This window comes from Thamnophis sirtalis, unplaced genomic scaffold (genome assembly GCF_051295495.1).
Source record: "Thamnophis sirtalis isolate CommonGarterSnake01/CBP01778 unplaced genomic scaffold, rThaSir2_p1.2 scaffold_2, whole genome shotgun sequence".
NCBI lineage: Eukaryota > Metazoa > Chordata > Lepidosauria > Squamata > Natricidae > Thamnophis > Thamnophis sirtalis.
Window position 1 is genome coordinate 33,581,820 of NW_028261382.1, and position 18,113 is coordinate 33,599,932.

The following is an 18,113-nucleotide window of genomic DNA, read 5'->3' on the forward strand; positions in this document are numbered from 1 at the left end:
ACGCGGCAGAGAGTTGATTGAAAGCGTGCTGGCTCTTTTTTTTGTCTCTCTCATCCGTGGGCCACAAGTGAGAAACGTAGACCACCGAATGTATGCAGGCTAATTGTAACATGGGTGAAAGAAAATAGAATAGGGATGGAGGATAGAATTTAGGAGTAGAATTTAGGAATAGAATTAGAATAGGTGTAGAGTAGAATAGGAGTAGAGTAGAGTAGAATAGAATAAGGAATAGAATAGGAATAGAATAGTGGAGTAGAATAGGAGTAGAGTAGAATAGTAAAATAGAATAAGAGTAGGAGTAGAGTAGAATAGGAATAGGAGTAAGAATAGAGTAGAATAGAGTAGAGTAGAATAGGAGTGGAGTAGAATAGAATAGGAATAGGAGTAAGAATAGAATAGAAAAACGGAATAGAATAGAATTTAGGAATAGTATTTAGGAATACAATATAGAATAGAGTAGAATAGGAATAGAGTAGAATAGAATAGAATAAGGAATGGAATAGGAATGGAATAGAATAGAATAGGAGTGGAGTAGAATAGGAGTATAGTAGAATAGAATAAGAGTAGAATAGAATAGGAGTAGTGTAGAATAGGAATAGGAGTAAGAATAGAATAGAGTAGAATAGGAGTGGAGTAGAATAGAATAGGAATAGGAGTAAGAATAGAATAGAAAAACGGAATGGAATATAATAGAATTTAGGAATAGAATTTAGGAATAGAATTTAGGAATAGAATTTAGGAATAGAATTTAGGAATAGAATTTAGGAATAGAATTTAGGAATAGAATTTAGGAATAGAATTTAGGAATAGAATTTAGGAATAGAATTTAGGAATAGAATATAGAATAGAGTAGAGTAGGAGTATAGAGTAGAATAGAATAGGAATAAAATAGAAAAAAGGAATAGAATAGAGTAGAATAGAATAGAATAAGCTGGAAGGGACCTTGGAAGTCTTCTAGTCCAGCCCCCTGTCCAAGCAGGAGAACCTATACCATTTTAGATAAGTGATTCTCTTCTTAAAAACATCCAGTGTTGGAGGGCCCACAATTTCTGGAGGCAACTTCTGTTCCACTGGTTAATTGTCCTCACTGTTAGGAAGTTTCTCCTTAATTCCAGGTTGCTTCTCTCTTTGATTAGTTTCCAAGCATTGTTTCTTGTCCTGCCCTCACGTGCTTTGGAGAGAGAGAAAGAGAGAGAGAAAAGAAAGAGAGAGAGAGAGAGAGAAAAGGATTGGAGAGGGAACATAATAACTGTCTTCCAGTATTTAAGGAGCTGTCATAGAGAAGAGGTGTGTGTGTATGCATGTCAAGCTATTCTCCAAAGCACCTGAACGCAGGACAAGAACCAATGGATGGAAACTAATCAAGGAGAGACACAATCTAAAAACGAAACCTAAATCTAGAACTAAGAAGAAATTTCCTGGCAGTGAGAACAATAAATTAGAGAAACAGCTTCTTTCCAGAAGTAGCAAGTGTTCCATCACTGCAGGTTTTTTTGTTACATAATTTAAAATTCTTTTATGAACAAAGCGTTGTCCGGATTTCTCCTTTAACATTGTCACATAGACATAATTGATTGTACGTTATATTTCCCTTTTCAATTTTTTGCCGTATTACTTTTCTTCTCATATTTTCCAACTTTTAGTTTTGATTATATACAGAAACAATATCATTTTTTTCTCCCCTTTAAAGATAAACCAAACTCATCATTCCTTTTCCATCTATTTTCTACAAGTGACGTGTCTTCGAATTCAGTTTTTTATATGGCAAGCATTTAACATAATTACTTTGCACACTTAAAAGTATTGATATAGCTCACACACATCCTAATTACGCACATACTAAATTAGATACTTAAATATCTAATGTTTAAACTATTTCATTTCATTCTGCTAATTTCATTTCATTCTGCTAATCTAGCAATAGCAATAGCAACAGCAGTTAGACTTATATACCGCTTCATAGGGCTTTCAGCCCTCTCTAAGCGGTTTACAGAGTCAGCATATTGCCCCCAACAACAATCCGGGTCCTCATTTTACCCACCTCGGAAGGATGGAAGGCTGAGTCAACCCTGAGCCGGTGAGATTTGAACAGCCGAACTGCAGAACTGCAGTCAGCTGAAGTAGCCTGCAGTGCTGCATTTAACCACTGCGCCACCTCAGCTCTCCAATTCCTATATTTTCTTTCTTCTTTTTATATGCCTTGTATCTTTTCTTCTGAATTTTTTCCATCCCTTTTCGATAGATTGTTTGAATTGCTCTCCTTTTCCACCCCCCCCATTGTTTCTTTCTTATTTTTGGCTAGCTTCTTTTTTTGGATACCTCTTCTGACCCCCTCCTCCGTCCAGTAACGAAAGCCGAGACAAGCTCAACTAGAATGTACTTTAATTAGCAAGACCAGAATCTCGGTGGCTGAAAGCCAAGCAAAACAAACAAATAAGGACCTTGGCAGCAAGTCCGGCAAACCTTGGCAGCAATTCAGACAAACCTTGGCAGCAATCCAGCCTGCCAAGGTAGTTACGTTCTCTTTAGTCAAAGCGTTGACTTCGGCAAGAAGGGCGTGTCACAAGCAGTCTTTTTTATAGTCTGGAGAGGAGCCTAATGACCATCAACTGAGCGCAATTACCTCCTGTAATTGCTCCTGACACAAGTAGCTCTTCGATGGCGTGCATCCAGGAACAACTCACTGCTGGCTTCTGGGTCACTCTCCCTTGTCTCCTCCCCACTGGTCCAAGGCTCTCTCTGCACCCTGCTCAGAGTTGGAACCCTGTCCAGGATCCTCCACATCCTCCAGAGCCGACTCATAGGGCTCCTCGCTGTCAGAGTCTGGTGGCAGTTCCAACGGCTCCTGCTGGGCCACAACAGATACCATTTTCCTTTTCCCCTCTCTACTCTTTCTGTACCTCCCTAAATCTCAATAGCATTATCCCACTGAGCTTTGTTTTTCATTTCTGGCCCGGTTTGTTAAGTGCCTTATTGTCTTTTTCTTAGGTCCTACCCTACTGCTCACAAGCGACAACATCAAGCAGCAGCTGGGCTCCGCAGCTCTAGACAGGTGAGGACCGTCATCGTCCCCTTAACCATGTCAGCAAGCCATAAAAAAAAAACCTTGACACAGGGAAGATCCTAAATTTGCAACTAAATGTGGTATAACCCAAAATTTAAAAAAATGTATGTTAAAAGAGTTAAACTTGCATAACGAAGTTTTGGATGTATGATGTATTATTTGTGATGTTTGAAAAGCGGGTGTGAAACTTTAATTGGTAAAGGAAAGCTAGGAAATCATACAGAACAAGAAATAGGAGGAAGTAAAAGGGGACATAAATGAGGGACAGGAAGACAAGGTGGAAAAGGAAGTACTGAAAATAAAAAGCAGATAGAAGATTTCACTGGGATTTTCAGTCACAAAGGAAAAGTAGATAAAGGGGAGAGCTCCCAAAAGGGAAACCGCAAAATAGTAAGGAAAGGAGGAGAACATGGGAAACCCTGGGGAAAGTTACTAGAATAATGAAAGTAAATACACTGAAGAAAAGATACAAAAACCCCCCAAATGGGGGAAAGTTAGGGAAAAGAGGGAGAAGAAGGGAAAGAATTAAAACTGGGATTTTGGGGAACCCAAGAGAAAACGGTTAAAAGAGGAAGAAAGGGAAAAAAGAGTTACATCAGTAGACTAAAGAGAATAGTAGTAAGATTGTTGTTGTGATGTAACTAATTAAGAAATAAAGAAATGATAGTGTATTGTGGATGGTAGGAAAAAATCGAAAGAAATGCTCTGTATGCTTAAATTGAATTAGAGGAGGTATGCTGTTTATAGCAAACTATACCAATGGAGAAAATAAGAAAGGAAGATTTGGCATAACTGTGAAGGGGCAAATTGACGATACTGTTTATGAAGGAAAAAAATAACCATAGGGATGAAAAATAAGGGGAGAGAATTATTTGGCTGAAAGTGAAAACAAAACTATGATGTAAAATGGACTCTGTGAATGACAAGATGTAAAAGAAAAGATCCAGGCAACGCTTTGTTCCTATAACCATTTGTATTTAAAAAAAAAAAAAAAACTTGATTGGAAAGAAAAACCTGATAAAGGTAGTCCTCCACTTATGACCATTTTGGCATCCCCACGGCCCCGTGATTTATATTCAGACGCTTGGCAACTGACTCACATTTATGATGGTTCCGGAGTCACGTGGTTTCCCCTTTTGCGACCTTCTGACAAGCAACAGGGGGGGAAACAGATTCGCTTAACAACCGTGTGACTTATTTTATAACTGCAGCCATTCCCTGAACAAACCTGCCCCCCCAAAAAAACTCGCTTACTGAACAACATAAGTTTTGGGCTCGGCAGCGGTCGTAAGTGAAGGATTGCCCATATTAACGCTTTTATCCTCAGAGCAAGGGTGGAGCTTCGCTAGCAGCAGTGGCTCTTCTGTCCCAAGGACCAGTCCACAGATTTCCACTGCTCTCCTCTCTTCTATCACATCTATTCTTCTGAACCCCCTGCCTTTTATCCCTAAAGCTAGAGTGGGGCTTCACTAGCAGCAGTGGCTCTTCTGTCCCAAGAACCAGCCCATAGATTTCCACTGCTCTCCTCTCCTCTGCCTTCTGCGCATTCATACGTCAGGCACTGGACCCAGCTGTTCCTCCTCTTCCTCATCAGCCACCTCCAGACCTGGGGGCTGTTGACTCTCCATCTGAGGGCTGACGGCCGGCCCAGGCTCTGCCTCGGTCTTTCTCTCTGCCAGCTCCATTCGCTCCATTCGACGGTTCGAATCCCTAGCACCGCGTAACGGAGTGAGTCCCGTGAATTGTCCCAGCTTCTGCCAACCTAGCAGTTTGAAAGCGCATAAAAAATACAAGTAGAAAAATAGGAACCACCTTTGGTGGGAAGGGAACAGCGTTCCATGCGCCTTCAGCATTGAGTCATGCTGGCCACATGACCACCAAGATGTCTTCGGACAGTGCTGGCTCTTCGACTTTGAAACGGAGATGAGCAGCGCCCCCTAGAGTCAGGAATGACTAGCACATATGTGCGACTAGGAAGGTTCTTCTAGGCCTCTCACCTGTCCAGCAGGTTGCACCTGATGCTGTGTGACCCACTTCAAAGAAATTCACAGCCTTCTCCTCCCTCTTCTGCCGTTCTCCTTCCCTAGCATCCATGAGTACCGGTTGTCCAGCTGGTTGGGCCAACAGGAAGATGTGCATCGCATTGTGCTCTACCAGTCAGACAGCAGCCTCACCCCTTGGACTCAGCGCTGCATCCGGCAGGCCGACTGCATCCTGATCGTGGGCCTGGGGGAGCAGGAGCCGACCGTCGGAGAGGTGAGACGCATTGGAAGAAGTTTTTAAAAAAAGAGATTGATTTTTGATTCCGGCTTTGTTAGATCCAATTTCAAACTTGGGGGGGATAAAATGGTCCCAATAATCCTTGACTTAACGAACCGCAACGGAGCCCCGAAATTTCTAAATGGGATAGATTTGTTAAGTAAGTTTTACTCCATTGTACGACCTTCCTTGCCGCCGTTAAGTGAATCTGCACAGCTGTTCAGTTAGTAACGTGGTTAAGTGGCTTCCCTTGTCACGAGGTTGCAAAAGGGTGGGATCACCTCTCTCTCTCTTTCTCTCTCTCTCTCTCTCTCACACACACACACACACAACGGAGGCTGTGACCGTCATAAATGCGAGCCGGTGGCCAAGCGTCCGAGTTTTGCTCGTGTGATCATGGGAATGCCACATAAGTGTGAAAAACGTACATAAGTCATTTCCCTCCCCAATACTGTTGTAACTTCCAATGGTCACTAACTGAACTGTTTACAAGTAGAGGAGTGCTTGTGTAGATCTACTCTGCAAAGTGCTAAGGAGAGTTCATCCTTGCTGTCTTCCTGCCCACCGGACACTCTTAAGATCTGTTGTATCCCGCCGGAGTTGGCAGCAGAGTCGGACAGTGAGGAGGTTGGGGAGGAGCATGGGCCAGTCCTGGGGGCTGAGGGAAGCTCAGACGAGGGCTCTGCATCAGAGGCAGAGAGGGAGATAGACAGCAGTGAGGCAGAAGAACAGCTGGAGCCTGTTCCCAGTGTGCGCGTGTCCAGAGCAGCCAGAAGACAAGAACAACTAAGGAATCGGGGTCGACTTGGGAGTAAAGCCACACCTTGGCGGTGATTGGCCCCTCCCAAGGAAGCAAAAGAGGAGCGAAAGGGGAGGGGGCTTTTGCAGGAAACGATTCGTTCCTTCGGTCGTTTCAAGAGTGGAAAGTTCTGTTTGTGACTATAAGAGAGACTGTGCCAAGTTTTGCCTTGCCCTGCCGTTTGGAAACTAGTTATCTGGCAACTCTCCAAGCGAGATAAGGTTCGTGTGGATAAACATTCCTCTGAAAGACTGTTTGCTAAGCCTTGTGGACTGTGAATGAAAGGAATTCACAAGTCATGTAAATAAAAGTGGGTTTGCCAGGACCCAGACTCCGCTTCATGCTTTCAAAGGAAGCCTGGGTGAGAACGAAGTTTAGGAAAGCAGTCCTCTGGATTTTATTTGCTGTGCGGTCGTCCTCGACGTACGACCGTTGGCTTCAGTGTTGGGTTCCCGATCCCGTTGCAACCAGTACGGTACAACGGGGCCCGGCGTCCCCCGCATGCACTGCTTTTTAAGGAAGCCTAGGTCCGAACAAGGTCCATGACCTCTTGGCCCGCTGGGGAAGAGCCCTTCCCTCCCCTGAGTCCACCCTGGGTTCCCCCGTAATGATCAACTGACGCCTCCCCACCAGTTGGAACGGATGCTGGAGAACACGGCGGTCCGAGCTCAGAAGCAACTGATCTTGCTGCACCGCGAAGACGGACCTCTTCCTTCCCGGACCGTGGAGTGGCTCAACATGCGAAGCTGGTGCTCGGCACACCTTCACCTCCGCTGCCCTCGCCGAGTCTTCTCCCGGCGGAGCCTGCCCAAACTGGTAAGAGGCTATGTGGCGGGGGGTCCCCCATCCGTGCCTGAGGGGTAAGCGGGGGGTCAATCCCATTGGCTGTGATGTCATCCAAGGCTCAGGTGTTGGCTGCGTTTCTACAGGGCTCTGTTTTCATGGCTGGTTTCCTTCCTTCCTTCCTTCCCCTCTCCCTCTTTTCATCCCCTTCCCCCCTCCCTGTCTCCCTCATTTCTCTTCATCTCCTTCCATCCGTCCTTCCTTTCTCTTTCCATCTCCTCCCCTTCCATACTTCCCCTTCCTTCCTTCCTTCCTTCCTTCCTTCCTTCCTTCCTTCCTTCCTTCCTTCCTTCCTTCCTTCCTTCCTTCCTCCCTCCCTCCCTCCCTCCCTCCCTCCCTCCCTCTCTCCCTCCCTCCCTTCTCTCCTTCCCTAGTTTATGGATAGTTTTCATCTTTCTCCTTCCATCTCCTTTCATCCCTCCCTTCTTTTCATCTTCTTCCTTTCCTTCCTTCCCTCCCTCTCTTCTTCTTCGCATCTCCTTCCTTCTCTCCTTCCCTCTATCCCTCCTTCTTTTCTCCTTCTATCTCCTTCCCTTCCTTCCTCCCTCCCTCCCTTCCATCCTTCCTTCCATCCATCCTTCTTCCCTTCCCTCCCCTCCCTCCCTTCTTCTTCCCATCTCCTTCCTTCGACCTTCCCTCCTTCCCTGGTTTATGGATATTGCAATTACCAGGTGATGCACGAATTGAAGAGACACAGCTAGGAAAAAAAAACCACACATCATGATTAGCAAATTGAAATTGAGCGATTATGGAGGACAAAATCAGCAGTTGCCCCATGAGTAATTGGAGCCCCGGGGAGCAATCCCCAGTGGGCTGCCTAGAAAAATGGAAATTTTGAACTTATTACAGCTGAATAGGGAGGCGGTGGCTCAGTGACTAAGATGCTGAACTTGTCGATCAGAAAGGTCGGCAGTTCAGTGGTTCGAACCCCTAGCACCGCGTAACGGAGTGAGCTCCTGTGTCTCGTCCCAGCTTCTGCCAACCTAGCAGTTCGAAAGCATGTAAAAAACCGCAAGGAGAAAAATAGGGACCACCTTTGGTGGGAAGGGAACAGCGTTCCGTGCGCCTTTGGGCGTTGAGTCATGCTGGCCACATGACCACGGAGACGTCCTCGGACAGCGCTGGCTCTTCGGCTTTGAAACGGAGATGAGCAGCGCCCCCTAGAGTCGGGAACTGCTGGCACAGATGTTAGAGGGGAACCTTTACCTTTTACCTAAATCTATCAACAAACACACCCCAAACCTTTTGGCCACTCAGCCTTATTCCTGCTTTCCTTCCTAAGAGGATGTTAACGGTATTGGCTAACTCTGAAAATCTTGCTTGTCTTGATCTCTGGTTTAGAAAGAAATGTATGAACGCGTCTTCCAGAAACCAGCCGACCGACACTCCGACTTCTCCCGGCTGGCTCGCGTCTTGACTGGGAATGCCGTAGCTTTGGTCCTCGGAGGAGGTGGAGCACGGTAAGAGTGGCTTGGGAAGACCTCTTGGTGAGGGATAGCCTGAATCTGGAGTTCCCTGGGAAGACCGGATCCTTCCGGCTTCTTGATTGCACCGCGAGAAATGGCTGGATCTTTCTCCTCCTTCTTCTCTATCTTCTTCTCCTTCTCCTCAACTATCTTCTGTTTCTTGTTTTTCTTCTTTATTATCTTCTTCCTCTCAGTTCCTCCTCCTCTTTCTCCTTCTTCTCCTTCTATTCCTTCCCCTTCTCCTTCTCCTGTCCTTTATCTTCTCCTCCTCTATCACCATCATCTTCTTCTCCTTCTCCTCCTCAACTATTTTCTCTTTCTTGTTCTTCTTGACTATCTTCTTTCTCTCAGTCTCCTCCTCCTCTTTCTCCTTCTATTCCTTCCCCTTCTCCTTCTCCTGTCCTTTGTCTTCTCCTCTATCATCATCATCTTCTTCTCCTTCTCCTCCTCAACAACTATCTTCTCTTGTTCTTCTTCTTGACTAACTTCTTTCTCTTATTCTCCTTCTTCTTCTATTCCTTCCCCTTTCCTTTATCATCTCCTTTTCTTTCTCCTTCTTCTCCTTCTATTCCTTCCCCTTCTCCTTCTCCTGTCCTTTATCTTCTCCTCCTCTATCATCATCATCTTCTTCTCCTTCTCCTCCTCAACTATCTTCTCTTTCTCGTTCTTCTTCTTGACTAACTTCTTTCTCTTATTCTCCTTCTTCTTCTATTCCTTCCCCTTTCCTTTATCATCTCCTTCTCTTTCTCCTTGTCTACCTCCTCCTCCTCTATCTCTTTTCCCTTGTCCTTCTTCTCCTTATCGATCTCTTCCTCCTCCCCTCCCCACTTTTCCAAATGGTTGCATCTTCCTCTTTTCATCAAAGCCTTCCCCAATTCCAAATACAGATTTGGAAAGCCGAGTGGTTACTAGGAAAAATCTTCCTGAAAGGTCAAAAGGTTTGACCACAGAACTAAGATCCTGTTATGGCCTGCCAGCAGCCATGGAGTTGGACAGTGAGGAGGTTGAGAAGGAAGATGGGCCAGTCCTGGAGTCTGGGGAAAGGCTCTGAGGAGGGCTCTGTGTCGGAGGCAGAGAGGGGGCCAGGGCCGTCTGACAGTTATCAGCTGCCTTCAGAGTCAGACAATCAGTGAGGCAGAGGAACAGCTGGAGCCTGTTCCCAGTGTGCGCATGTGCAGAGTAGCCAGATGAAGGGAAGAGCTAAAGAACAGGGGTCGACTTGGGAGTAAGGCTACAGGTGGACAAATGGCCCCTCCCAGAGGAAATAAAAGAGGAGCGAAAGGGGAGTGGAGTTTGCAGGAGACAATCAGTTCCCTTCATTGGTTCGTGACTCTCCGAGGCTCCTTGCCAAGTTCTGCAAAGATCGGCCTGGCAGCTCTCCAAGCCAGATAAGGTCTGTGACCATAAATCCTCCCTCGAAAGACTTTGCTGGATGTGAATGAGCAGAAGCCACAGGAAATTAATATCAGAACAAATCTTGTTCGTCTTTGGTGGACAGCCAGATCTGCTTTAAGTGGATTCCTCAATCGGGCAGGGGGTTGGATTAGACGGCGTTACAGCTATCCTCGTCCAGCCCAACAGTTGCCATGCACATGTTCTGTGCACCACTCACAATGCCTGTTGCAATTTGTCCTTGGGGTTAGAATTCAGCCCGCTGCGGAAACTAAACTGGCATGTCTTAAAAAAACAACCTTGAGATTCTTCTTCTTCTTCTTCTTCTTCTTCTTCTTCTTCTTCTTCTTCTTCTTCTTCTTCTTCTTCTTCTTCTTCTTCTTCTTCTTCTCCTTCTCCTTCTCCTTCTTCTTCTCCTTCTTCTTCTTCTGCTCCTTCTTCTGCTCCTTCTTCTGCTCCTTCTTCTCCTTCTCCTTCTTCTTCTTCTACTTCTACTTCTTCTTCTCCTTCTTCTTCTTCTTCTGCTCCTTCTTCTGCTTCTCCTTCTCCTTCTTCTGCTCCTTCTTCTGCTCCTTCTTCTCCTTCTCCTTCTTCTTCTTCTTCTTCTTCTTCTCCTTCTTCTTCTTCTTCTTCTTCTCCTTCTCCTTCTTCTTCTTCTTCTGCTCCTTCTTCTGCTTCTCCTTCTCCTTCTTCTTCTTCTGCTCCTTCTTCTGCTCCTTCTTCTGCTCCTTCTTCTCCTTCTCCTTCTCCTTCTGCTTCTTCTTCTTCTTCTTCTTCTGCTCCTTCTTCTGCTTCTCCTTCTCCTTCTTCTTCTTCTGCTCCTTCTTCTGCTCCTTCTTCTCCTTCTCCTTCTTCTTCTACTTCTTCTTCTTCCGCTCCTTCTTCTGCTTCTGCTGCTGCTGCTGCTGCTGCTGCTGCTGCTGCTGCTGCTGCTCCTCCTCCTCCTCCTCCTCCTCCTCCTCCTCCTCCTCCTCCTCCTCCTCCTCCTGCCAAGATTCCACCAAGCTTGGCTTCAGGATCCCTACATTTTTCCTCTCCCACTTGGCCTCCCTTTCTCTCTTTTCTCTGCTCAGTAATCTTGCAGCCCTGAAAAAGCCGCTTTCCCCATCCACCTCCTGCTTGCCTCTTCAGTGAAACTCTTTCAGGTTTGAAATAATTTTAAGAGTTTGGGGGCATCTGCGGACCCGCTCTTTGAACATGTCAGCTCATCTTTTGTCTGTTGGAGCCGTTCGCCCGTTCCCGGTGGCAGGGCGGGGCAGGGCGGCTGGGCTGGGTTGATGCCTGCTGCGTCCCACCAAAGGAACCTTGGCATTTTCTTGTCTCCTGTACTTTCAGAGGGGTAATTAGCTCCTGGATGCAATCCCCTCTTTTGATTGTTCTAGTATTTTGGGAGAGCTGCCATAAGTAGCATCGCCCACACGTTGTTCCAAGCATCGAGAGAGCTGTTTCTTGCCTCTCTTCCTTTTGTTCACATCCGAAATCCCCCTCCTTTCCTGCCTTCCTGCCTTTGCTTAATCCCAGGGGGGGAGGAGCAGCAGCTCCATGCATTGGTGGGAAGAGGGGGGGGCGCGCGAGAAAGGATGAACCCCAACCCCCAGCTGAAGGTCTTCCGAAACACAAGCTCATCTTGAGATCAAGTTAGGTTTTTTTCTTCATCTTCTGCAAGCCCTTCCTTTGGGTGCTTGCTCGCTTGCAAGCAATAGCTGTATCCCTTAGACTTATATGCCGCTTTCCCATGCTCTTAACAGCCCTCTCTAATCAGTTTACAGAGTCAGCCTCTTGCCCCCCCCCAAACAATCTGGGTCCTCATTTTACTCGCCTCGGAAGGACGGGAGACTGAGTCAACCTTGAGCTGGTCAGGATCGAACACCTGGCAATGGGCAGAGTTAGCCTGCAGTACTGCATTCTCACCAATGTGCCACCGTGGCTTCGATAGATAGAAAGAGAGACAAATAGATAGACAGATAGAAAGACAGACAGAGAGACAGACAGACAGACAGAGCAATAGCAAGATTTCTCCCTCCTGTTTGAAATCTTCTTTCCTTCTCTTTCTCCTTCCTTCCTTCCTTCCTTCCTTCCTTCCTTCCTTCCTTCCTTCCTTCCTTCCTTCCTCTCAAGTTATTTCTCTTCCATATTTTCTCTCTTGATTCTTCCTTTCTCTATCCCCCTCATTCTGTCCTCTCTCCTTTCCTTTCAAATCTTTTTTCCTTCTCTTTCTCCTTCCTTCCTTCCTCTCAAATTGTTTCTCTTCCATATTTTTCTCTCTTGATTCATCCTTTCTCTCTCTATCCCCTTCATTCCTTCCTTTCTCCTTTCCTTTCAAATCTTTTCTCCTTCTCTTTCTCCTTCCTTCCTTCCTCTCAAATTGTTTCTCTTCCATATTTTTCTCTCTTGATCCTTCTTTCTCTCTCCATCCCCTTCATTCCTTCCTATCTCCTTTCCTTTCAAGTCTCTTTTCCTCCTCTTTCTCCTTCCTTCCCTCCTCTCTTCCTCCCTTCCTCTCTATTTATTTCTCTTCCATATTTTTCTCCCTTGAGCCTACCTTTCTCTTTCCTTCCTCTTCCTTCCTTCCTCTCTCTTTCCCTTTCAAATCTCTTTTCCTGCTCTTTCTCCTTCCTCCCTTCCTTCCTCTCCCCCTCTCCAACTTAGGGAAGGCCTGCTGGGGTCCCATTTATTAGAATTCGCAGCTTGGAATCGCAAAGGACTTTTATGAGAACCGAAAACTGATCCCAGGTCATTTCCCAGCTTCCCGTCACTACTGTTGCTTTCCTCTGCTAGCAACCGAGCGTCTTTCTTAAAATGTACTTTGCAGGAAATTAAATGTTTAATTTTTTTAAAAAAAAGAAAAATTAACCAACCAACCTCCACCTTTCTTCTCCCCAAACTCTGCTGCTCCTGCCTCTCCAGAGGTTGCTCCCAAGTCGGGGTGATCAGAGCGCTGAATGAGGCTGGCATCCCCATTGATATGATCGGTGGCACATCCATTGGGTCCTTCATGGGCGCCCTCTACGCAGAAGAGAGGAGTTACACCCAGATGAGGATCAAAGCGCGACAGTGGGCCATGGTAAGAGGCTTCTCATTGCCACTCAAGCCAGCCGGGTGTAAAAATAAGAGCAAACCCTCCCCCGCCTTCTAGCACTGATGATGTTACCTAGTTGGGTCATGAAACGTCTGGGGGGAAAAAAAACACCACCCAGCTCAGAGCTTCTGTATATAAACAGAGAGGAAGTCCCACTCCCTTCTAGCGTTGATGATGCCTAAGGCGGGACTAGAACTCACCGCCTCCTGGTGATTGGCCCAAAGTCACCCAATTGACTTTCATGGCTAAGGCGGGACTAGAACTCCCAGTCTCCTGGTGATTGGCCCAAAGTCACCCAATTGACTTTCATGGCTAAGGCGGGACCAGAATTCACCATCTCCTGGTGATTGGCCCAAAGTCACCCAATTGACTTTCATGGCTAAGGCGGGACCAGAATTCACCATCTCCTGGTGATTGGCCCAAAGTCACCCAGCTGGCTTTCATGCCTAAGGCAGGACTAGAACTCCCAGTCTCCTGGTCTCAAGTCTAATGCTACAGCAGACTGCCTAAGACCTCTGCTCCGCGGTTAATACCTCTCCCCTCATCTTCCTCTTCATTTTCTTTTTCTCTTTCTCTCCTTCCACATGCTGCCCTGCTTAGAAGGAATTGAGGTAACGATGGCTGGCAATGAGTGATTTTTATCGCGTTTGCTGTAAACGGCCACAATGGAGCCCCCCCCCAATACACGTCGCTAAGCGGGACATGGGTTAAGTGAGTTTTGCCCCATGTTCACACCGCCGCAGTTGTCAAAAGCGTAGCGGGGTTGTTCAGCGAATGGGGCTCAAAATCGTTGAGTTTGCTCATTAGGAAGTCACAAAAAGATGATCACAACACACACACACACACTGGACACTGCATTTTACTCGTTTTAACGAAAGCTTCAGCATCTCGTCCCGTTCTGTCCGCGCCCCCCCCTCCCCTGATGCTCATCAGTTTTGCTCCCTTTGCAGAATATGAATTCGGTGTTCAAAACGGTTCTCGATTTGACCTACCCCATCACGTCCATGTTCTCCGGAGCCTCGTTTAACAACGGAATCAGCGCCATCTTCAGAGATAAGCAGATCGAGGTGGGTGTGCTCTCCTGCGCACAGCAGAAACGTTTTTGATGGTTGCGAGAGGGGGAAAGGCTGCGTGTATCACTTAAAACCTCGGGTTTATTTTTTTGCCACCTTCCAAATGTGATGTGCAACATCTGGCTGTTACTCCCGGAAGCTGTTTTTAGTATTTATTTTTTTCCAATGTAAACCTCCATATTTTGTGGACTGGATTGATTGGATCAGATCTGCACCTGAGCAGGGAAGTAGGTCTCCAGGGAAGATTAGGGTAGTTTACGAAAAGAAGGAAGGAGGGATGTAACCTTACAGAGGGGGAAATAGAAATATGTTTATCACCATTTTATTTTTTTTTAAAAATGGGAAGCTTTTTTTCCCTTCCTTTCCCTTTCCCTCTCTTCCCCTTGCTCTTTTTCCCCTTCCTCTCTTCTCCTGTTCTCACTCTTTTCTTTTCTCATCTTTTCTCCTCTCCTTTTCTCTTTTCTCCTCTCTTCTCCTTGCTCCTTTTTTCTTCCTCTCCTTTTTCTCACTCCTTTCTTTTCTCCTCTCCCTTTCTCTCTTTATTCTCCTTTCCTTTTCCTTTTCTCTCTTTTTTCCTCTCTTCTCCTTGCTCCTTTTTTCTTCCTTTCCTTTTCTCACTCCTTTCTTTTCTCCTTTCCCTTTCACTCTCTATTCTCCTCTCCCTCTCCCCTTCTCTCTTTTCTCCTCTCTTCTCCTTGCTCCTTTTTTCTTCCTCTCCTTTTCTTACCCCTTTCTTTTCTTTTCTCTCTTTGTCTCTCTCTTCTCCTCTCCCTTTCCCCTTCTCTCTTTTCTCCCCTCTTCTCCTTGCTCCTTTTTTCTTCCTCTTCTCCTTTTCTCACTCTTTTCTTTTCTCCCCTCCTTTTCCCTTTATCTCTCTCTTCTCCTTACTCTCCTCTCCTTTCCCCCCTAATATTTCTACTGTTTCTATCTTGTCGAAAGCTTCTTCAATCAGAATTCGGCAGTCCAGCCATTCGTACGCTGCCCTCAGCAACGGCTGAGGGTCGTCAGCGGCTCACCCTTACTCTTTTTTCAAGGGTGCCACCCTCTCACTCGTAAAGGTGAGGTCTACTGGTGGCGCAGTGGTTAGGGTGCAGTACTGCAGGCCACTTTAGCTGACTGTGATCTGCAGCTCAGCGGTTCAAATCTCACCGGCTCAAGGTCGACTTAGCCTTCCATCCTTCCGAGGTGGGTGAAATGAGGACCCAGACTGTGGGGGCGATATGCTGACTCTGTAAACCGCTTAGAGAGGGCTGAAAGCCCTATGAAGCAGTATATAAGTCTAATAAATAAATAAATAAATACTGGTGCAGCAGGCAACTGGGCATCCCCATGGCAGCTCCTTGGGGTGTTCAGATCTGCTTTTGAACGATCCCATTCGCCTGGATCCGTCTCCTCTAACGAGCTCTTTCTATGTGGCAGGATCTCTGGATTCCTTTCTTCATTATCACCACGGACATCACTGCCTCCGCTATGAGGATCCACACGGATGGTAGGCCTGAGGGGGGGGGAACGATTGGGGCAAGGGAGGCTGGTAGGCGCTTTATAGAGATGCCAGTGCGCAGGAGGGGATTGTGGGACACCCCCCCCTCCAGGACAGCCCAACCGTCATAAATATGAGCCCGTTGCCAAGCATCTGAATTTTGATCACGTGACCATATACGGTCGTCGTAAGCGAGAAAGACGGTCAGACGTTTTCTTTTTCCATGCCGTAGTAACTTTGAACCGGTCACTAAGCGCAAACAGTTTTAAGCCGAGGACTACCTGTAAATGAAAGAATAATATATTTCCTCCCATTACGTAACAACAGATGTAAAAATGAAGCAGTGGCCAATGTTGTGGAAAGCTTTTGGGAAAAGTTTATTTTCTAAAATTAGCTAATAACACCCCTATTTGTTATTGTTGTAGTAGTAGTAGTACCATAAGATTAGGGAAGCGGTGGCTCAGGGGCTAAGACGCTGAGCTTGTTGATCAGAAAGGTCGGCAGTTCGGCAGTTCGAATCCCCAACGCCGTGTAACGGAGGGAGCTCCTGTTGCTTGTCCCAGCTTCTGCCAACCTAGCAGTTGGAAAGCACGTAAAAAATGCAAGTAGAAAAATAGGAACCACCTCCTCCTCCTCCTCCTCCTCCTCCTCCTCCTCCTCAGAGAGCAGTTATAAAGAAGAAAAGTGAAAGGAGATATACAAATCTTATATCACCGTAGGGAAAACTGAGCCGAGGTGGTGCAGTGGTTAAATGCAGCACTGCAGGCTACTTCAGCTGACTGCAGTTCTGCAGTTCGGCTGTTCAAATCTCACCGGCTCAGGGTTGACTCAGCCTTCCATCCTTCCGAGGTGGGTAAAATGAGGAGCTGGATTGTTGTTGGGGGCAATATGCTGACTCTGTAAACCGCTTAGAGAGGGCTGAAAGCCCTATGAAGCGGTATATAAGTCTAACTGCTATTGCTGTTGCTAAAAATGAGATATATTCAAAAATTATATCTCCGTGTCAGTTAATTCTTTGTTGGGTAACCTTTAGTACGAATTACAGCCTTGCGACGCCTTCCCATGGAGTGAACCAAGTCTTTTAGTTCTGCAGCTGTTATAATGTGAAGCCAAGATTGAACGATTGCTTCTATTAACTGGATTTTATTGCTGGATCACTTCTGAATAACACGATTCTTTAGTCGGCTCCACAGATTTTCCATTGGGTTAAGATCTGGGCTATTCCCAGGCCAATTCCAGTAGTGGAATAGGATAATCTTGAAACTCCCCTTCCCCCCCCCACAAAAAGTGGGGTTATTAGTCATCGAACCTCAAAAACACACTTTCCCCAAAAGGTTTCCCCAATTTTGGCCACTACTGTAAGTGCAAACTCTTCCTTTCTTTCTCTAATGGACTCATAGAAGAAGCCAAGCTGAAAATAAGGGATGGAACCTCACTCAGGCCGGATGCTGCCCTCCAAGTGCTAAATGGCCTAGAATAATAATTAACTAATTAAAAGGACTTTTCGGTGACTTTAAGTCCCCATCGGCCAAGAAAGCACTGACTTTGACAGCATATTGGTTAGCTGTGTTTTCGAATCCTCCCCAACCGCAAAACAGTTGCCTTTTAAATCACGCTGGGTGTCCGAGGGGGGGAGATTCTTCGCCCTTTTGAGGATCTGTTTGCTTCCTTTCTTGGGGCTCACCGCCCCCCCCAAAAGCCCCTTGGAAATAGCACAAACTTCCACCCTACTGGTTAAGGGAAGGTTCAGCTCGGATTTTTCCAGCATCTCAACCCTGGGAGCAAATCCAACCTTTTTTGTGCTGATTAAAACAATTTGGCTCGTAACGGTGATAAATCTCCCCATTACAGAGCCGAAAAGGACGAATGGACCCAATTTAAGAGAGCAGCAGACTCTCTCTTTCTAGACCGAGCGGGTTTTGGCAGAATCTGGCTACCCAGAATGAGTTTCCTCTCAGACTCCTGGTCTGTTCCCCAACCCACCTTGGGGAGAATTATTAGATTACGGTATATTAGCAGAGTTGGAAGGGACCTTGTAGGTCATCTAGTCCGACCCCCTGCCCAAGCAGGAGACCTTACACCATTTCTGACAGATGGCAGTCCAATCTCCTCTTGAAAGCCTCCAGAGGTGAAGCTCCCACAACTTCTGAAGGCAACTTCTGTTCCATGGGTTGATTGTTCTCCCTGTCAGGAAATTCCAGGTTGAATCTCTCCTTGATGAGTTTCCATCCATTATTCCTCCTCTGGCCTTCGGGTGCTTTGGAAAATAGCTTGATCCCCCCCTCTCTGTGGCAGCCCCTCCCCCTCTCCTTCTCTTCTCCTCCCTACCTTCTTCCTTCCCTCTACCCTCTCTCTCTTCTCTACTTCCCCTTGCTCTCTCCCTCTCCTCCCCTCTCTTTCCACACCTTCCCTCTCTCCTCCACTTTCCCTCCCTTCTATTTCCCTCTCCTTCTCCTTTCTCTCTCCTTCCCTCTCTTTATCACCCTTCCATTCTCTATTTTACATGGTGTATTTCCGCCTTTTAGCAATGGCATTAATAATTGTATTCTCAAAGAAAAAAAGAAAAAAACTATTTTCCATATTGTTAGTTTTTTTCTTTTAGAGGTAAACCTTTATACAAATTCCATTTGTTTCCCCTCCCTCCGTAACTACCTCTTT

The 18,113-nt window shown here is 46.3% G+C and overlaps 1 protein-coding gene across 1 annotated transcript in view; it reads left to right on the forward strand.

Annotated features, from left to right (window-relative positions):
* PNPLA7 (patatin like domain 7, lysophospholipase) overlaps nucleotides 1-18,113 on the forward strand; it is a 92,584-nt gene that overhangs the window by 60,745 nt on the left and 13,726 nt on the right. The window contains exons 22-28 of the mRNA XM_087704698.1: nucleotides 2,989-3,052; nucleotides 5,152-5,320; nucleotides 6,756-6,938; nucleotides 8,307-8,425; nucleotides 12,731-12,887; nucleotides 13,853-13,969; nucleotides 15,395-15,464. Coding sequence (XP_087560824.1) covers nucleotides 2,989-3,052; nucleotides 5,152-5,320; nucleotides 6,756-6,938; nucleotides 8,307-8,425; nucleotides 12,731-12,887; nucleotides 13,853-13,969; nucleotides 15,395-15,464 — 879 coding nt within the window. The remainder of the gene's footprint in view (nucleotides 1-2,988; nucleotides 3,053-5,151; nucleotides 5,321-6,755; nucleotides 6,939-8,306; nucleotides 8,426-12,730; nucleotides 12,888-13,852; nucleotides 13,970-15,394; nucleotides 15,465-18,113) is intronic.